The 17,407-nt window shown below is 35.4% G+C and overlaps 1 protein-coding gene across 2 annotated transcripts; it reads right to left on the bottom strand.

Annotated features, from left to right (window-relative positions):
* Positions 1 to 3,191: 3,191 nt before the first annotated feature.
* On the bottom strand, positions 3,192 to 7,623 carry LOC133740426 (serine carboxypeptidase-like 18). Of its 2 annotated transcripts, XM_062168379.1 has the most exons (14): positions 7,388 to 7,618; positions 7,136 to 7,281; positions 6,536 to 6,612; positions 6,308 to 6,430; positions 5,998 to 6,100; positions 5,698 to 5,735; positions 5,508 to 5,609; positions 5,091 to 5,177; positions 4,616 to 4,765; positions 4,334 to 4,405; positions 4,131 to 4,249; positions 3,715 to 3,828; positions 3,556 to 3,613; positions 3,192 to 3,457 (listed from the first exon to the last, which is right to left on the bottom strand). In XM_062168379.1, the coding sequence occupies exons 1-14, from the start codon at positions 7,534 to 7,536 to the stop codon at positions 3,374 to 3,376; spliced, it is 1,422 nt and encodes a 473-aa protein (XP_062024363.1). In that variant the 5' UTR covers positions 7,537 to 7,618; the 3' UTR covers positions 3,192 to 3,373. The 2 variants fall into 2 exon arrangements, with proteins under 2 accessions (XP_062024363.1, XP_062024364.1); XM_062168380.1 differs by lacking the exon at positions 4,616 to 4,765 and having other exon boundaries at positions 7,388 to 7,623.
* Positions 7,624 to 17,407: the final 9,784 nt, after the last annotated feature.

The following is a 17,407-nucleotide window of genomic DNA, read 5'->3' as shown; positions in this document are numbered from 1 at the left end:
CCTGTACTCTGATTCTAGAGTAGAAGAATCCAAAGGAGCATACCAAGATATTTTGGGGCATGGATTCTCACATCCTCACATTCTTACACAGTTACATACTTTGTCAAAACTTTGAAAGTTCCTTGCAAAAATCGATGCTCTTCTCTGGAGTCAATTGTGGAATACATCACTCACCTATGGGTCAATTTCGATTTAGTACCTAATTTTCAAGCTTTATTCAATGTCAGACTCAAATTATGAAATTCTTTACAATTTTTGGCATCTAACAAAATGCCCAGTACAATTCATTAGGCATTCCCCTCCATTTTTTTATTGTGTTTAAGCCTAGAGTCTCTTAGCTTTCTCATGATCATGGAAAGGTTTATATGAAAATGCAAAAGTGCCTTTAGCTCGTATCTTAGATGATGTTCAGGGTAAACGTACTTGATGCATCAACACATTTAAGGGTTTAGAGGAGCCTTCTGTTGAAGGATAAGATTGCTTTATAGGGTCCTTGACCCAAAGCAATAAAATTGGCCAAAATTATCTCACTTACCCCAGCAACAAATTTTTATTCTCACTTATCCAGTTTGGGGAAATTCATTATAAACCCAATTTCTAGAAAAGTTAATGGAAATCTACACCAATTATTGCCAACTAGGATAAAATATTATCTTTCTTTTTCCTAAAAATTACACATATTGCCACTATTTAAATCTGATAAATATTAGTCAATTAGCAAAATTAACGTCCTCTTTAAATACCTTAATTATAGATTTTTTATTGGTCCCCTTATTCTAGCAATTTTCCTTCTACTCATCATTATTGCTAGAATTATGGATCTTTTCTTACATATTTATGTTTTTTGAATTCAAAGATTTTATAGATTTAAATGAATGTGGAATTTAAACTTTCTATTTTAAAGGCAGATTTTGTGTTTTCTATTTCTGTTTTCCATCTATTTACTTGCAATTTGACTTAAAGGTAGATGTTTAAGTTTTTAACCTAGCTAGCTAATAGGTTTTTTTTTTTTTTTTTTTTAACCTAGCTAATATATTTTGAGATTTTGTGTTTTCTATTTCTGTCTTCCATCCATTTACTTGCAACCTGACTTAAAGGTAGAAGTTTAAGTTTTTAACCTAACTAATAGGTTTTTTTTATTACAACCTAAAGATTAGACGCGTGTGTTTAGTTAACCTCACTTCTAGGAATTTTCATTTCAACCTACTTATTCGAATCATTTTTCACATCAACCTCTTTCTTAGGTATTCTATCATTGCGAGTTGATCATATTTCTTAGGTTCAAAATATCTAACTTATCCCTATATGCATATTCCTATCTATTAGGTAACAATTGAGAATGAACAATAATCATCCAATTAATATGACAATATGCAAAAGGAAAAGTTCAAAGAAAAGAAAAGTATCTTGTTCTAGGTATGACAATATACCTAGAACAAGACACTTTATGATAAGAAAATTTAGGGCACAATGATGACAAATAAAAAATTTGAAAACTAAATCTCATGAATAACATACCTTATGAGTAGATACCAAGGGTGGTCGGCGTCCTCCCTCTCTCCTTCACAATGATGGTGATGTTTTTGATGGGTTTTGCTAATGCAGGATACCTCTCTGACCCTCACAAAGGTCGTTCCCATGGTTATGTCTTTACCATGGGAAGCACCGCGATATCTTGGAGGTCTACAAAACAAATCATTGTCGCTACTTCTTTGAATCATGCAGAGATTATTGCTCTCCATGAAGCAGTTCGTGAATGCATATGGTTAAGGTCTATAGTTGCACACATTCGAAGAACTTGTGATTTAAAGTCTACCACAGATAAACCTACGTGCATTTAGTAGGATAATATCTTACATTGAACAAATGAAGCAATGTTTCATCAAGGGTGACAACACCAAGCATATATCGTCTAAGTTCTTTTACAATCAGCAACAACAAACACTTCTAAAGACTGAAGTGAATCAAATCAGATCTGAGGATAATGTAGCGGACTTATTTACTAAGTCGTTACCTAAGTCCACTTTTGATAAACATATGAAGAGTATCAAAATGAGGAAATTATCTGAACTCCCATGATTGTAGCAATTAGGGGGAGATCTCGACATCAAGGGGAGGTATGATGTCCACATGTTTAATCTAGAAGAGTGAAGGGCATGTTGTACTCTTTTTCTCCTCCTCGAGGTTGTTTTTGTCCCACATGGTTTTTATTACTAGAGCAAGGATTTTAATGAGGCAACGTTTGAAGCGCCATGGTGTCATGATAACATCATGTTTGGACGGCACAAGAGGGAGTGTTCAAAGATATTCGTGCGTGCCTTACCAAACTAGGATTAATTTATATTATTGTAAAAGGAGCTAAGAGAATTTCTAGATTCCTAGTTCTAATTAGAATATGATTCCTTGTACTCAAAGACTATGTATATAGGGCTCCTATTATCAATGAAAGATACACCAATTCTCCCTACAATCTTCTTTGCATCCTTTATTCTTAAACACTTTTCATATTATGAAAGTGGTAGACGAGCTTCATGCAGTAGTATAACAATCTAAGAATAATATATTCAGAGGATAAATTAATGTATCCAAGAAAGTATGAATCAACCGTGAATTTGAGCTCTTTTGTGCCACTATGCATGTAATTTTTGACTTGCTGTTGAAAGTAATCGAGGGTGGGATTGCAATGATTTGCAAACGTAGGTCTGGAAGTGAGGAAGTTTGGCATCCATATGGTAATAAGGAATATGTGGATATAGCTATTTGAACAGAAATCGAAGGAGAGCAACTATAGCATTTCTGAAGAAGAGAATACAGAACTTTCTGATCATGATTGTCACATGTATGTCATTCTCTAATTTTTCAATTTCAGTATCTGGTCCAGTTGGAAACCAAAAGGAGCTCAACCAAAAAAGTTCTGAGCCATATCCACCCTTTGTCTTTGAACACAATCTAACTCTAAAGCTGAAATTATTGTGCGTATGTAACTTCAAAATGAAAAATACGGAAGATATTGTTGAAGGTGTAGCATCTAATCTAAAACCTATCAGCTCTGAATCAACAGGTATCTGGTTTATAATATGATATTCTCAATGTATGCATCACAGTTAACCTGTAACCAGACTAAGCGAAACATGTGAGTCAATAAGTTTTGTCACTTTTGAAGAAGAAAATAATTTGTCACATGCTCAATATGGCTTGAGAAGTGGATGAATTGATTGTTTTGATGCCATGAAGAAGTTATCGTAACAATCTAAAACCAATTAGCAGTACTGTGGAGCTAAAAACTCCTGCAGATACATGTATAGTATTTCACTCAAAAGAAAGAACATAAAATTTCATCACTGTGTAGAAAGAAATAGTTACTGAATAAAAATTACAAAGGCGTATGCGCTAGCCACCTACTGATCATATCAAAACATTCCTTGGGATTGTATTCTGGAGCTGTATGTCCTCCTCCCTACATAAATGCAAACCCAGAATAAGTTTTGAGGTTTGGTTTTTACTTGGACTATATTAATGTAAGAGAGAGAAGAAACTCGGATGTTTTTCTCATGCCTTTATTGTCGCATAGGTCAAATTATACTCTTTATTATTCGAATAGTAAAGAGTGTATCTGCAAGATAAAATTTAGTCAAACAATGATTTTAACCCTTCTTTTTAAATTCTAAATCTTAAAAAGTCAAAGAATCAATAAAAATTGAGATTGATACAAACCCTGCAACTTGATCATTAGAGAACCATGGTCTCCAATCCTCTTCAATTGTAAAGTTCATGGATTCTATCCATGCTAGTGTACTTATATATGGAACACTCATGTCATGATCACCGCTGCACAAACCAAAAAAGCTTGTGATTAGGAAAAAATTATAGAATGCCCATTATTGTCTATGTGATGTTAACTAGTAGCAAACTTCATTTTGTGGCCAGTAACATCGATGAATTAAATGAAGAATACTAAACTCATAGTGGCTAGTGATTTTTATTCAGGATTCTAGATTGATCCGAAATCTGATTCAAAACCAATAAAGCATCCAAAGCAAGTTTTCAAGAAACTGCTCGAGTTTTAGCAAAAGCTGCCAGTCACCAATGTGAGAACTGAAACTGAGATTGAGAATTCAAAGCAACTTTACCTGTAGATTATAGCACGAAGGTTTTTTCGGCTGAGATTGCGATGATACTCAATATTACTTGCGATGTCAAATGTATAGGGAGTGGTTTTATTGCATTTAGTCCATTGCGCTTTTGTTCCCTGAGTGTAATTGTAAAGTGTCCCCATTCAGAGGTCAAATCAATGGCCAGAGTGTAATATTTTCTGTTAAGGTAGCAAACTTACCTCCCGAATACTAAGAGCTTTGCGAACATTTATATCATTTTGCCATAGAACGGAATACCGAATCTTATCTTCCTACAAAACCAGCAAAGCGAGTTTATCATGATTGCATGACGATTCTTCATGTGCTGACTGATTGTGATTGATGAAATTCTTCTCTACAGCTATTATATAGTTTTCTATAACTAATCTAATGCTTAAAATATGAGATATACTGTTAAGGAAGAATTGGGAGTTAGGGAGGGAGGGGGAGGGAGAGAGAGAGAGAGAGAGAGAGAGATTTACCCTACACATTTGTACCATAGGAAATGAAAAGTCCAAGAAACTGTCATCATTAGACTCCCAGTTCATTTCCAGTATGGAATTTTGGTTATGGTTAACTGATGCAAGGCAAAATGGTGCCAAGATATGTTCTTTATCAATTCTCCCAATGCACTGCATATCCAGTACAAAAACTTTATCAAATCCAAGGTAGAACATGAAAGGGTCCGTTTGGAATGAATGTTTTTGTTCTATCTAATTATTTCAAGATCTGTTTCTGCAGGTTTTCGTATTTATCATACACTGCAAACAAGAAAGATGTTTTGATTCTTCTATTGTGGCAAGACATCACATAGCACAAACATGAACAATTAAAATCCATTCATGTATATCGATTAACAGATAAAGAAGAAAACATCCATATTAATGATATGATCTGGTAAAGTAGATTGCTACCGCCCATATAATGGGAATCATAGAGAACTACTGACCCTCTTACCTCATCGATTGCTTGAAGGCTGTTCAGGCACAGTTGATTGTTTGGATCAAAATCTACAAATTCGCCCTTGCAATTCCTGTTAGCTGACTACAGTAATAGAAAGCAGTCAAATTTTATAACAAAAAGTTCACATACACAAACAGAACTCGTGTGCATTTGGCACTCTGCAGTGGGCTTACAATGCATTGGGTGTTACAAGTTTCGTGCGTGTGTGTGTGTGTGTGTAGTTGGCCAAAAGCCAGTCATTGCAATGTACAGACTTGCATAACTAGCATCTTCCAAGATTTGCTTCATAACCAAACTTCAAAAAGGAAAGTAAACTATTGATTTATATCAAAGGTTTAGATGATCAAGCTAGTTATTCTTAGCAGCGGCAAGGAAAAGTTGACACCCCAAGAGCAACTAAGGGCAATATACCTGATATATTCTATCTGATATAAGTCCCAGCTGATGAGCGTATACAATTCTGGAATTAACGTCCTGTTGTCCATTTGAAACTGGATTGCCAACTATGTATCCCTGAATTCAATGAACAGAAGATAAATTCCAGCACAATTTCTTGAACTTTGAAACTTTTAAGGCATTGTTGGGATGCCAATTGAAGTACTTTGAGATTCAAATGTGGCTTGATTCCAGCTTCAATACCTACAACATAAAAAACAATCAAAAAGGTGTACACATACAAGCCTCCTTAATGCTTATGAGCTTTGACATTTAACTCTTGAACAGAAGAACAGTATTAGAGTTGCAATTTTGAGAACTTTATGTACATAAATTTAAATGAATAGATAAATTTTGGTCCCCTATTGTTTGTGTGTGTGTGTGTGTGTGTGTGTGTTTTCTTTGTACTCAGTAACTCAACGGGACTGAATATCTGAAATTATAATGAATTTCATGTGCAATTTACCATCAGCTATCTTCTGGGCAATGATGGGAACGATTTTGCCAGAGTAAGAGTCACCAGCAACATAGAGTGGATTTGCAAGGAACTTTTGATGAGTCGTAAGCCACTGAGTATATGAATTAAAGGAGAACAGGAAATTTAGATTAGTATGAGAGAAAAGAGTGATGCTACACCACACCAACTCTGTTCCCAACACCATATATGTAGCCTACATTGTTTGACATCATTTGAAAGAGTTGGGAAAAGAATCTGAAGTAACTACTTCCTTATTCTTGAACAAAACATATACAGTCTTGCACAAATCATCACTCACCTTCTGGAGAAACTCACAAATACGGGTTGAATGTAAGGTGTCACTAGAGATTAACCCGTGGGAAGTGGTGGAGTAGGAGTAACCAGTACCAGCAGGAGCATCTAAGAATATGATGTTTGCTACCTACGAACCAAAGGAACACTTTTAATACTAGTACAAGAACAGGCATCAACTAATCAGTTACATGATCATTAATAGGAAAGTAAAGATCCAGAAATAGAAATCCACCTTGTTCCACGAGTTTGGATTCAGAACAAGTGTTAAGGGATCTGTAGTCAAATTTGTAAGTTTGAAAGATAATGGACCTGGAATGATTGATTACAGAAGTTATCAGTGCCATTTTTCATATTAGACCAAGCATCCTGAAGTCAGGGTAATTCCATCCTTACCTAATCATCAAACTAAAACCATTTTTCAGTTAAGGGTGAATCTCTCTTTAATTCCATAGTCATATGCTCTCAGACAGTCAGACTTATCTATTGAGATTCAGTTTCCAGGTGCAAATATTCCCAAGTCCTACATTCTATTTCACCTTATTACTTAGAGTTTCCTGTAAGCAATGAAGTAAAAGTTTTATATAGAAAATGATGGTGGAACACTAGCTAATACACAGTAATTTGGTGAAATCCCATCCATTATTTATTGATGTTATCTGTTCCATTATCTTGAAGTTCCATGAAACTGGCACACTGAAAATTAGTAAGGATCACTAAAGTTACCACCCTCCCACAATCTAAAGTTACAGAGAACTCAAGCTCAAGTACATAGATGATCACTGACATGCTTAAACTCTATATACCTTCTGATCATGAGAATTAAAAAGTTTACCAATTTCGTAGATGAGGCCATAAAACGAAGAGCATCGAGGACCTCCTGTCAACCAAATCAGCAGAGGATCATTTTCTGGACTCCTTTCTGACTCAACAAAGTAGTAGAACAGTTGCACCTCTTCTGAATCTCCCACGCCCACATACCTTGGAATCATTATACACAGCCAGAACATTGTTATGAATCCCCTCACTTCACTAAAACACAAACTAAATATGTATTGGGATCAAGATGATGAGTAATGCTGCTTACCCAGTTTTAAGCTTGAAAGGGAGGACACCCTGGAAGGCTGGTAAGTTCTTGATGATCGACTGTGCAAGAGCAAAGTTGGAAGTAAGCAGCAGTAGAATAAAAGCATGCCACAGCCAGACTCTAACGTAAATGATCATGTTGGATCGCATCGTTACTTTTCCCTTTCCTCTTTTGCCTTTTGATTTTGCTTTCTGCTATTCCCCAATTATGAATGGGAGATAAGAGAGTAAAGAAGACACGACACGACATGAGATGAGAATAAGTTAGTAGTTCGCAACGACAAATTTTTCCATGATCCCGTCACACCACGTCAGTCGTGTGACGCCCAACCAAATTTCGACACGTATCTGTTTTTACACAATTAGACTTAAAAACTTAACGCAGTTAAAGTTTTTTGAAAATGAACAAAATAATAAAATATTAAAACACCCAAATAACCTTGGCCTCTCGTTTTCTTCTTCAACATCATTGATTCTGCACTTTCTTCATCTCATTTGCAGATTACCTCATCAAACCCAGATTCAACCTCAACTTTAAGCTTTTATCTCTTGTTGATAATCAAGAAACCAAACTTCTTTAATTTTATTTTTCACAATCACATCATCTTTCTCTTCTATTGCTTTTAATATCCATACTCGTGAAGATCTGGGAGTATTTTGGTCTTACAGAAAAAGTCAAATTTCCTCTTCTCAAGACATACACAGGTTTGAGGTATTATTTGGTTATCTTATCCAGATGGCTAATGACGAATTTCCAAGTCAGGAAAAACAAGGGTATGTAAAATCTTTCGCATAAAAGTATTAGGTTTTCTGATTTAAGAATTTTAGTGGAAATTTGTCTCAAAGATGATGGTAATTTCATAGAAATAAAATTAAGGGGAAGAAGAAGAAGAAGAAAAAGATTGAAATAGAAAAACATGGTGTTTAAATCTGGGTTTGTTACAGTTGATGAGTTTGATAGAGAGTCAAAAAGAGATAACAAGCTGCATATCAATCTCTTTCCTCATAATACTTAACGGTGTTAAGTTAAGGAGTTTTAATTGTGTAAAAAAGAACACGTGTCAAAATTTAGTTGGGGCGTCACACGATTGACGTGGTGTGACGGGAGCATAGAAAAATTTCTCGTTTGCAACAGTCCAAAATAAGCTAAACCACAATAAACAGGAAGTGATAATGATAAATAAACCAAGGTACTACGTACAGACAGAGTAAGATATCTAAGCTTTAGATTGTTTGAGTGGTCCACGGACGCATCCGCAAGCAGTAACAAAGTCAAAAATCTCACTTAATATGGTCAGACTCTAACCTCTGCTAGGGTTTGTGAACACTCCCTCACAGCTGCCCGTTTCTCAAAATCTTCTCCATCCAATGGAGACTATGGTAGACTTTGGTATGCTCGTCCTCATCCTCACTAATCTAGTTGGTGATGGATCTGTTTTGTGCAGGGCCATTGGTGTCGAGGGTTCTCTGTCTGGTGGTATTGTTACCAGGCTCGATGGTGATACGGCAGTGGGGCTCCATAGTCCTGGCTTTCTCCTTCTTCGCTTCCGCTTGCTGGTTTTGGAATCGGAAGTGGTTGGCCTAGGCATTAAATTCATTTAATTTAATTGTTATTTCTTTCTTAAACCTTATGTTTATAATTGCATTAATACGACCATCTAGCTCATTGTAACAGGTCCCTAGCAAACACAACATAACTCTTTTTTTTTTTTTTTTTTTTAATAAAGGGCTGGTGTTGCTACCCTCAAGCCTTAATTAATGAATCTGTCGAACACAAGGGGTGGGAAGGGGACATTAAGCCTAAACCTCTTATTACAATAAGCATTTAAAAAACATCTTAAAATGATATCAGAAGTTTCTACCAAATAAATCAGGCACCGACTAGCAAAAAGTACACTACTGGCTACTCTATTTGCTTTGACATAGAGTAACCAACACAAAGCAACTCAATTTCAATACATCAAATTCTCTACAATGTCTTTTCATTCTTGCTTCATCGTAATTTATCAATTTATCATTTCTTTACCTTCCGCAATTTACGTTCTACACTTTAGTGTTTAACCCCTTTAAGTTTCATGCAATTTAAACTCCCCGCATTTAGATTCTTGCTCTTTTACTTACGACCATTTTTTATTTCTTGCAAACTTATATCAAAAATTAAAAATAAATATAAAATGTGAAAACTCCGAAGGTCCTTGCAACAAAGACAAGATAACCCAGCGGCCAAAAATGTTCATTACTCGGCCCACAATCACCTAAAAGAGGTCAAATCAAGCGCATTCATATCAAAACCTCGCCTAGCCATTCGACCATGAGTTGGTCCGCCCGCGCAATCCAGAAGGATGATTAGACCGCAAGTCCCTTAGCCTCTCATTTCGACCAAGACAATTTTGAGCCAAACATCTTTTGGCATGCCCAATGGGACCCTAATGTATTAGGTGTTTTCACAAATGAGTTTCTACCAGCCAAATTGAAACGGCTCAAGTTCAATACATGGTGTCAACGGTAGATACAGCTATGCAGTGTACAAAAGCTTTGTTAATTTTAATAGCCATGCCGCATGGAATTCACAAACTTAGCAACACAACTTTAATATGGATGTGGAATTTATTATGATGGCCAGCCTAATTATAGTCATTACAATTATGACTTTAATGGTCTCAGTGGAGCATACAATAATTACAATGGTTATAATAGCCGATATTTATGGAATTACCAAACGGCTTCAACCTAGTCTCCACAACCTGAAAGCCAAGCAAAAAAGAAGACTCCTCGTCTACATCTCGTGTAGTTATCTGATGATAAATCCCGCAATTTGGACAAAAATGGCTTAAGAGAAATAGCCGATGAAAAATACAATTGTAATGGCTTTATAAGCCAACATGCAAGAGATTGTGCTTATGATGGTCCAGTTTGGGGATATCAACAAGATGGGATAAAATCAGTTGAAAGGTGTCATGAACACGAAGCTAATTGGAATGCTTGTTTATCCTCATCTTCTCTAGTGGAGGAAACAAGGCCACCTTCAAACCCAATCCTTGAGGAAGAAGAAAATTCTAGAAGAGACAGTGAAGAAAACATGGTTGACCATGAACATGTAGGCAATTTTAAAAACGACGCGCCTATAATTTATGAAGAAAAATTTGAAGTGCAATCGACTCTTGAAAAAGAAGTTGTTAACTCACCAATCTTTAACGAGAGATTATTCAGAGCACCGCCGTGCACTTGCACCAACATAAATGAATGGTTAGATTGCATTAAATACACTTTTTGTTTATTAAAAATAAAATTGATAATAAATATCAAGGGTTGAGATTATTTTATAAGGGTTGGGTCACTTGCACCGTCGGTGCATAGAATAATTTCCAATCTTGAACAAAGAGATTGATTTTCCTCTAGATAGTGAACCTAATTTGATTTCGACATTGTGCCTAATTATGATAGGTATGAAGATGACGAGTCAATTTATGACTTTCACATGTTTGGAAATCTAGACGACTATCAAGAATTTTCTACTGAAGAACTTCCACACTTTGACATGATTGTTGGAGATAAAGCCGATTTAAAAGAGTCTCTATCAGCTAATTTTAACATAAAGGTTCAAGTTAGTGATTCAAATATGCTAGGGAAGCTTGGCAATTCAGATTACTTATTGGCCGAAGAATAATTTTCTTTCAATAAGCATCCAAATTCGACGATTCACGGCCTCCAAAATCTTGAACCAAAAGCCGAAAACAAAGAAATTTCCAAGTTTGCAATAAAGTATCATTAGCCATTTCCATAACGGCTACTAGAATTTTTACATTTTGTTTTCTTACTTTGCTTTCTGCGAAAATGAAAGTAACAAAAAAAAAAATGATTGTGTTGTTGGTAAGTATTTAATTACTCGATAGCCATAAAAAGTTATTATTACAAAGCCGAAATTTTTCTATGATCACAGTCCAAAAATTCTTTGACATTAGGACAAAAATAATATTCTTCTCTTGGCCACAAATTCACTCAACAATGAGGTTGACCTTGTTCACTATTTCATTAACCACTCGGCTTGAGCCAAGGCTCAAAGAATTGGGGGGACTATGACTGTACCTATTTTTGAAAAATCAGCCTGTAAACTCTTGGGTAATAGATAAGGAAAATATGATGCTTTTATTGTTTGTATCTTAACAAAATTTTATTTTTACGAGATTTTATTAGGTATTAACTATTGGAGAAGAAATTTGAAGGGAAAGAAATAACTAACCATTTGTATTTCATAGTTGCGGATATAGGCAAACGCTTGAGTCAGGGTCGGAGGAGCGCTCTGGCGTAACAACTCATCCTTGGCATTCTCTTACTTGGCATCAAGACCAAATAAGAAAATGTGAACCTTCAACAACTATTTTCCTCCTAATAAACAAAAATATTAGGGGTCGGCAAAAACGACCAGAAAAAAGAAAAATCAACCAGAACTGGTATGGGTTTTCTTTAAAAAAGAATTACTTGCCAGTTTAATACGGTCTCGATTTCTAATTTTCAAATACCGAAATACTTGATTAACTTGAATCAATTAATGTTTTTTTTTTGGCTATATGGTCATTTGTTAATGGTGAAGTCCTATAACCGGACCTAACATGAGGTTCGTGAGTCGGTCGTCTCAGGCCAACTGTCTCGTCGGGCCTAATTTTTTTTTTGGAGGTATTTAAAAAAATTATTAAGTAAATAAAATGTATGTTTTTTACTAAACAATAATAGTGGTTTAGTTGGCAAGTTGCAGTCCTTTCTTTTATGTTACCCCAGCCTAAATACGAATCTCATTTTAACTTCTTTTTTTTCTTTTCTTTTTTTTTTGTAAACATTTTTTTCTTCATTTCTTTAAACAATGTAGGTCCATTTTTATTTTTCGCCACAAGCCTCAAAATCTCAAGTCCGGGCAGGAGTCCATATTCTTATGATATGCCTTTCCACCTTTTCTTCTGCAGTTCTTTCTTCTTCCTCATCTTCTTCCGCAACTCCAAGACAACTTCTTTCGAATTACATTGTCTCTCTTCCAAACAATAATTATTTGGTTTTCTCACTTTATTCTTCTCTTGCTCGTGCTCGTCTATGATTCTTTGCGAATAAATCGATCTATTCTAGATCGATAGATGGTTTTTAGTCTTTAAGGTTGATAAACTGATGTTGCTGAGAAGGATTGGTGATGTCACACCCTATCACGAAAATCTTTTTTTTTTTTTTTTTTGAGCAAGGATGTGAATAGCTCTTAGTTGTCAATGATAAGAAACACTTTAGCAAATAATAACGATATAGAAATAGGAATCATAGGTGACTTGGTTATGGAACATTTTATTACATCAGTCTATTCTTACAAAATAAAAGAAAGCAAGCTTATGAAATAAGTTTTATTGTACAAAGATAAGTTAGAATAGCAAGCTAATAGTTTATTTCTCCTGCTCCTAGATCCAAATTTCCAGAATTTAAGTAACAAGGGGTGTTAAAGTTAACAACTGTGTGAAAGCATGAAAGTCGAGAGCCTTCTCTCTCGACACTATTGCGGCGCCTCCTTAGGGTTGCTTCAAAGTAGACCTCCATCGCCTCCAGATTTCTCTTTGTCTCAGCAATCATGCCAGGCTGTAGATCGAACCATTCCTCGTTGCGATGACGATTGCACTGCGTGTTGCTTGGCAACTAGTGTAGGTTGGCTTGATCTTGGGCTTCGACCATGGCGGAATTGGATCCGAGATCTAGGAAGAGGGTTCCTGCTCTCGTGGATTGATAGGAGCATTTTAATGCGACATTTTAATTGTTATTTCCTCATATTTACTTAGTTATTTCCTTAAATAAATCCTTCTTCTTTAGGAAAGTTTCTATTTTTAGGAAGTTTCTATTTTTTTAGTAATTTTAGTAAAAGTTTCTATTTTTAGGTCCCAAGGAGCAAACGAAGCTGAAATAAGCTCAAAGGAAAAAGAAAAGCTAGGGAACGTTGGGAGAAGAGTCCTGGAGGCACTAGGAAACCACATAGCTTGAAGATGACACATGGAGGCCCAAGAATCTTCTGGATTAATTTGGATTTTCGGTAAATGGAGGAAGCCCGTTGGATTTAGGGTTTTGTGAATGTCAAAGAGGGATTTTTGGAAGAATAAATCCTTAATTGCCGTGAATTATCAAGAGAAGATCACAAAGACAACGTGAAAATCAAAGGATGATAAAAAAGATTACGTTGGAGAATATCAAGGGAGAATTTCAAGGAAGGGTGAAGTGTGTGCAACAAGATAAGGCTCAAAACAAGTCCAGATTCGTTCCTCAATTCCCTCAAGTTATGTTGGCCGAAATTAAGGAATTAAATATGCAGTATTAATGTGAAAATCAAGGTGAGACGTTGAAGATAAAGCCATGGAGAGATTTAAGGGAGAAAATGTCCAAAATGCGTCCAGATACATTGTCTAGGTTCATGCCTAGATATTTGGCCGAAATTTATGAATAAAATCAGAAATAATCCTTGAAAATTCGGCAACAATATATTATGGACTTATTTTGGAGCTTTTTGATTGGTTGGATGACACAACAGAGCTGACGTGGCGCTACGTGATTGGTCGAAGCTGTGTGGCATTATCAGATTAATTCCTTGGGAAATTAAAAGAAGGATCATGAAGCTTGGTCGTCCCCTTATATAAACCCCCTATGCTAGACGTTTTCAAACACACATTCTCATTCAGAACTTCTCCATAACATCATAAGCTCTCTCTCTCTCTCCATTCTTTAGTTACAAGTTCGGCGTCTTCAAGCAAGGAGAAGAAGAAGAAGAAGGAGCCGTGAAGATCTACCTCCATCATCCACCTTGAAGACTTGCTTCCAAGATTCAAGAGTCCAACGTTCAAGCTCTCCATCTCCATCTGCACTCATGGTGTAATTCGTTCTTTTTCCTTGTAACCTTTTTGGTTTCCTTGTTTGATTTCGTGTGAATTTGTTTCTAGTTAACAATAACGTTTAGGACAAAGTTTAAGCCCAATTTCTATGTTTAAATAAAGTTTTCGAATTCTATAATTGTGATTCTAAGTTGCTTATGTGAGTTTGTTTGATTGAATTTGCTTGACACAAAACTTTTATATGTTTATCTTATTTGGGTCGACACTTATAGGATTTTCATGTAATTGGTGCTAGATTTAGATAAACGATTCACCTAATACTTTTGTGAACCTAAATCACAAGTAGTAAAGGCTTTGGACAAAGGTCGAATTCAATTGAAGAGGATTGCAAATAGGTGAACTTATTCATACTAGGTTATGCACTTAAGTTGATAACCTTTCTCTATGCTTCTTGCGTTGAACATGTTTTGATTAGCTAGCTTTCTAGACTTTGATTGCATGTTTAATAGGATTGATCTAGGTGCTTTCACTTAGGTTAATTAGTAAAGGAAAGTAAAATATGGGAAATCATTTGCGTCGAATGTTTCACATGATCAACTTCTTTCTCATGACTTAGATGATCAATTATAGGGTTTGAATTGAGAAAGAAATTGATCATGTGAAACATTCGACGCAAATGATTTCCCATATTTTACTTTCCTATTTGATTACATGGAATTGGTTTTGATCTTTGTTTCTTACGTTTCATTCTTGTACATGTGTTTTTACATTTTTTTTATTTTTTTTATTTTAATTTTCAAAACTCTAATTCTTAAATCCCCCTTTTATTTCGTTATTTGTATATGTTTATTTTGTAAATTTATATTTTGTATTTTTTATTAATTCTTTATTTGCTTTTGCAATTACAGGTGTACCCTCAATCCCCGGCTAGAACGATCCCTACTTATTCTATACTAACAACTACATTTTGCAGGGTTAAATTGTGCGCTTACTTTTAGCGTATCAACAAAAATTGATACGCTAAAAGTAAGCGCGCAATTTAACCCTGAAAAATGTCATCGTTAGTATATGGTAAATAGGGATCATTCTAACCGGGGATTGAGGGTACACTTGTAATTGTAAAAATAAATAAAGAATTAAAAAAAGTATAAAGTAAAAATTTACAAAAATAAAATAAAGGATATATACAAAATAACAAAATAAGGGGGATTTTAACATTAGGGTTTCGAAAATTAAAATAAAGAAAATACGAAAACACATATACAAAAGTGGAACGTAAGAAACAAAGATCAAAACCAATTCCATGTAATCAAATTCGATTCAAACCCTATAATTGATCATCTAAGTCATGAGAAAGAAGTTGATCATGTGAAACATTTGAAGCAAATGATTCCCCATATTTTACTTTCCTTTACTAATTAATCTAAGTGAAAGCACCTAAATCAATTCTATTGAACATGGAATCATAGTCTAGAAAGCTAGCTACTCAATAACACATTCAATGCATGAAGAACAAAGAAAGGATATCAACTTAAGTGCACAACCTAGTATGAATAAGTTCACCTACTTGCAATCCCCTTCAATTGAATTCGACCTTTGTCCAAAGCCTTTACTACTTTTGATCAAGGTTCAAAAAACTATTAGGTGAATTGTTTACCTATATCTAGCAGCAATTACATGCAAATCCTATAAGTGTCGACCCAAATAAGATAAACATATAAAAGTTTTCTGTCAAGCAAATTCAATCGAACAGACTCACATAAGCAACTTAGAATCACAATCATATAATGCGAAAACTTTATTTAAACATAGAAATTGGGCTTAAACTTTGCCCTAAATGTTATTGTTAACTAGAAACAAATCCACACGAAATCAAACAAGGAGACCAAAAAGGTTACAAGGAAAAAGAACGAATTACACCATGAGTGCAGATGGAGATGGAGAGCTTGAACGTTGGACTCTTGAATCTTGAATCTTGGAAGCAAGTCTTCAAGGTGGATGATGGAGGTAGATCTTCATGGCTCCTTCTTCTTCTTCCTCTCCTTGCTTGAAGACGTCGAACTTGTAACTAGAGAATGGAGAGAGAGAGAGAGCTTATGATGTTATGGAGAAGTTCTGAATGAGAATGTGTGTTTGAAAACATCTAGCATAGGGGGTTTATATAGGGGGACGGCCAAGCTTCATGATCCTTCTTTTAATTTCCCAAGGAATTAATCTGATAATGCCACACAGCTTCGACCAATCACGTAGCGCCACATCAGCTCTGTTGTGTCATCCAACCAATCAAAAAGTTCCAAAATAAGTCCATAATATATTGTTGCCGAATTTCCAAGGATTATTTCTGATTTTATTCATAAATTTCAGCCAAATATCTAGGCATGAACCTAGACAATGTATCTGGACGCATTTTAGACCTTTTCTCCCTTAAATCTCTCCATGGCACTCACCTTGATTTTCTCTTGATTTTCACATTAATACTGCATATTTTAATTCCTTAATTTCGGCCAACATATCTTGAGGAAATTGAGGAACGAATCTGGACTTGTTTTGAGCCTTATCTTGTTGCACACACTTCACCCTTCCTTGAAATTCTCCAACGTAATCTTTTTTATCATCCTTTGATTTTCACGTTGCCTTTGTGATCTTCTCTTGATAATTCACAGCAATTAAGGATTTATTCTTCCAAAAATCCCTCTTTGACATTCACAAAACCCTAAATCCAATGGGCTTCCTCCATTTGCCGAAAATCCAAATTAATCCAGAAGATTCTTGGGCCTCCATGTGTCATCTTCAAGCTATGTGGTTTCCTAGTGCCTCCAGGACTCTTCTCCCAACGTTCCCTAGCTTTTCTTTCTCCTTTGAGCTTATTTCAGCTTCGTTTGCTCCTTGGGACCTAAAAATAGAAACTTCATAAAAATAGAAACTTTCCTAAAAAAGAAGGATTTATTTAAGGAAATAACTAAGTAAATATGAGGAAATAACAATTAAAACGTTGCATTAAAATGCTCCTATCATGGATGGCTTTGATAGAGCCGGACTCAATAGCTTTTGTCAATCTGGATCCGACCAGATTCAACGGTCAAAGACATGAGAGGGGGCGTCTCTATGGTGCCATTGACTCTGCAGTTGCAGCAGGAAGCTATGGTGATGGTGCACTGAAAGCTTCTCAATGCGGTAGC

This window comes from Rosa rugosa, chromosome 3 (genome assembly GCF_958449725.1).
Source record: "Rosa rugosa chromosome 3, drRosRugo1.1, whole genome shotgun sequence".
Classification (NCBI taxonomy): Eukaryota; Viridiplantae; Streptophyta; class Magnoliopsida; order Rosales; family Rosaceae; genus Rosa; species Rosa rugosa.
This window is presented reverse-complemented; position numbering and strand designations above follow the sequence as displayed.

Bases quoted from the DNA above. Each gene is read 5' to 3' on its own strand.
- LOC133740426 (XM_062168379.1), bottom strand. From the start codon at position 7,536: ATGCGATCCAACATGATCATTTACGTTAGAGTCTGGCTGTGGCATGCT. The intron at 7,282-7,387 runs GTAAGCAGCATT...AATGATTCCAAG, and splicing joins CCTTTCAAGCTTAAAACTGG to GTATGTGGGCGTGGGAGATT. The intron at 5,610-5,697 runs GTACTTCAATTG...CATTGAATTCAG, and splicing joins AGCCACATTTGAATCTCAAA to GGATACATAGTTGGCAATCC.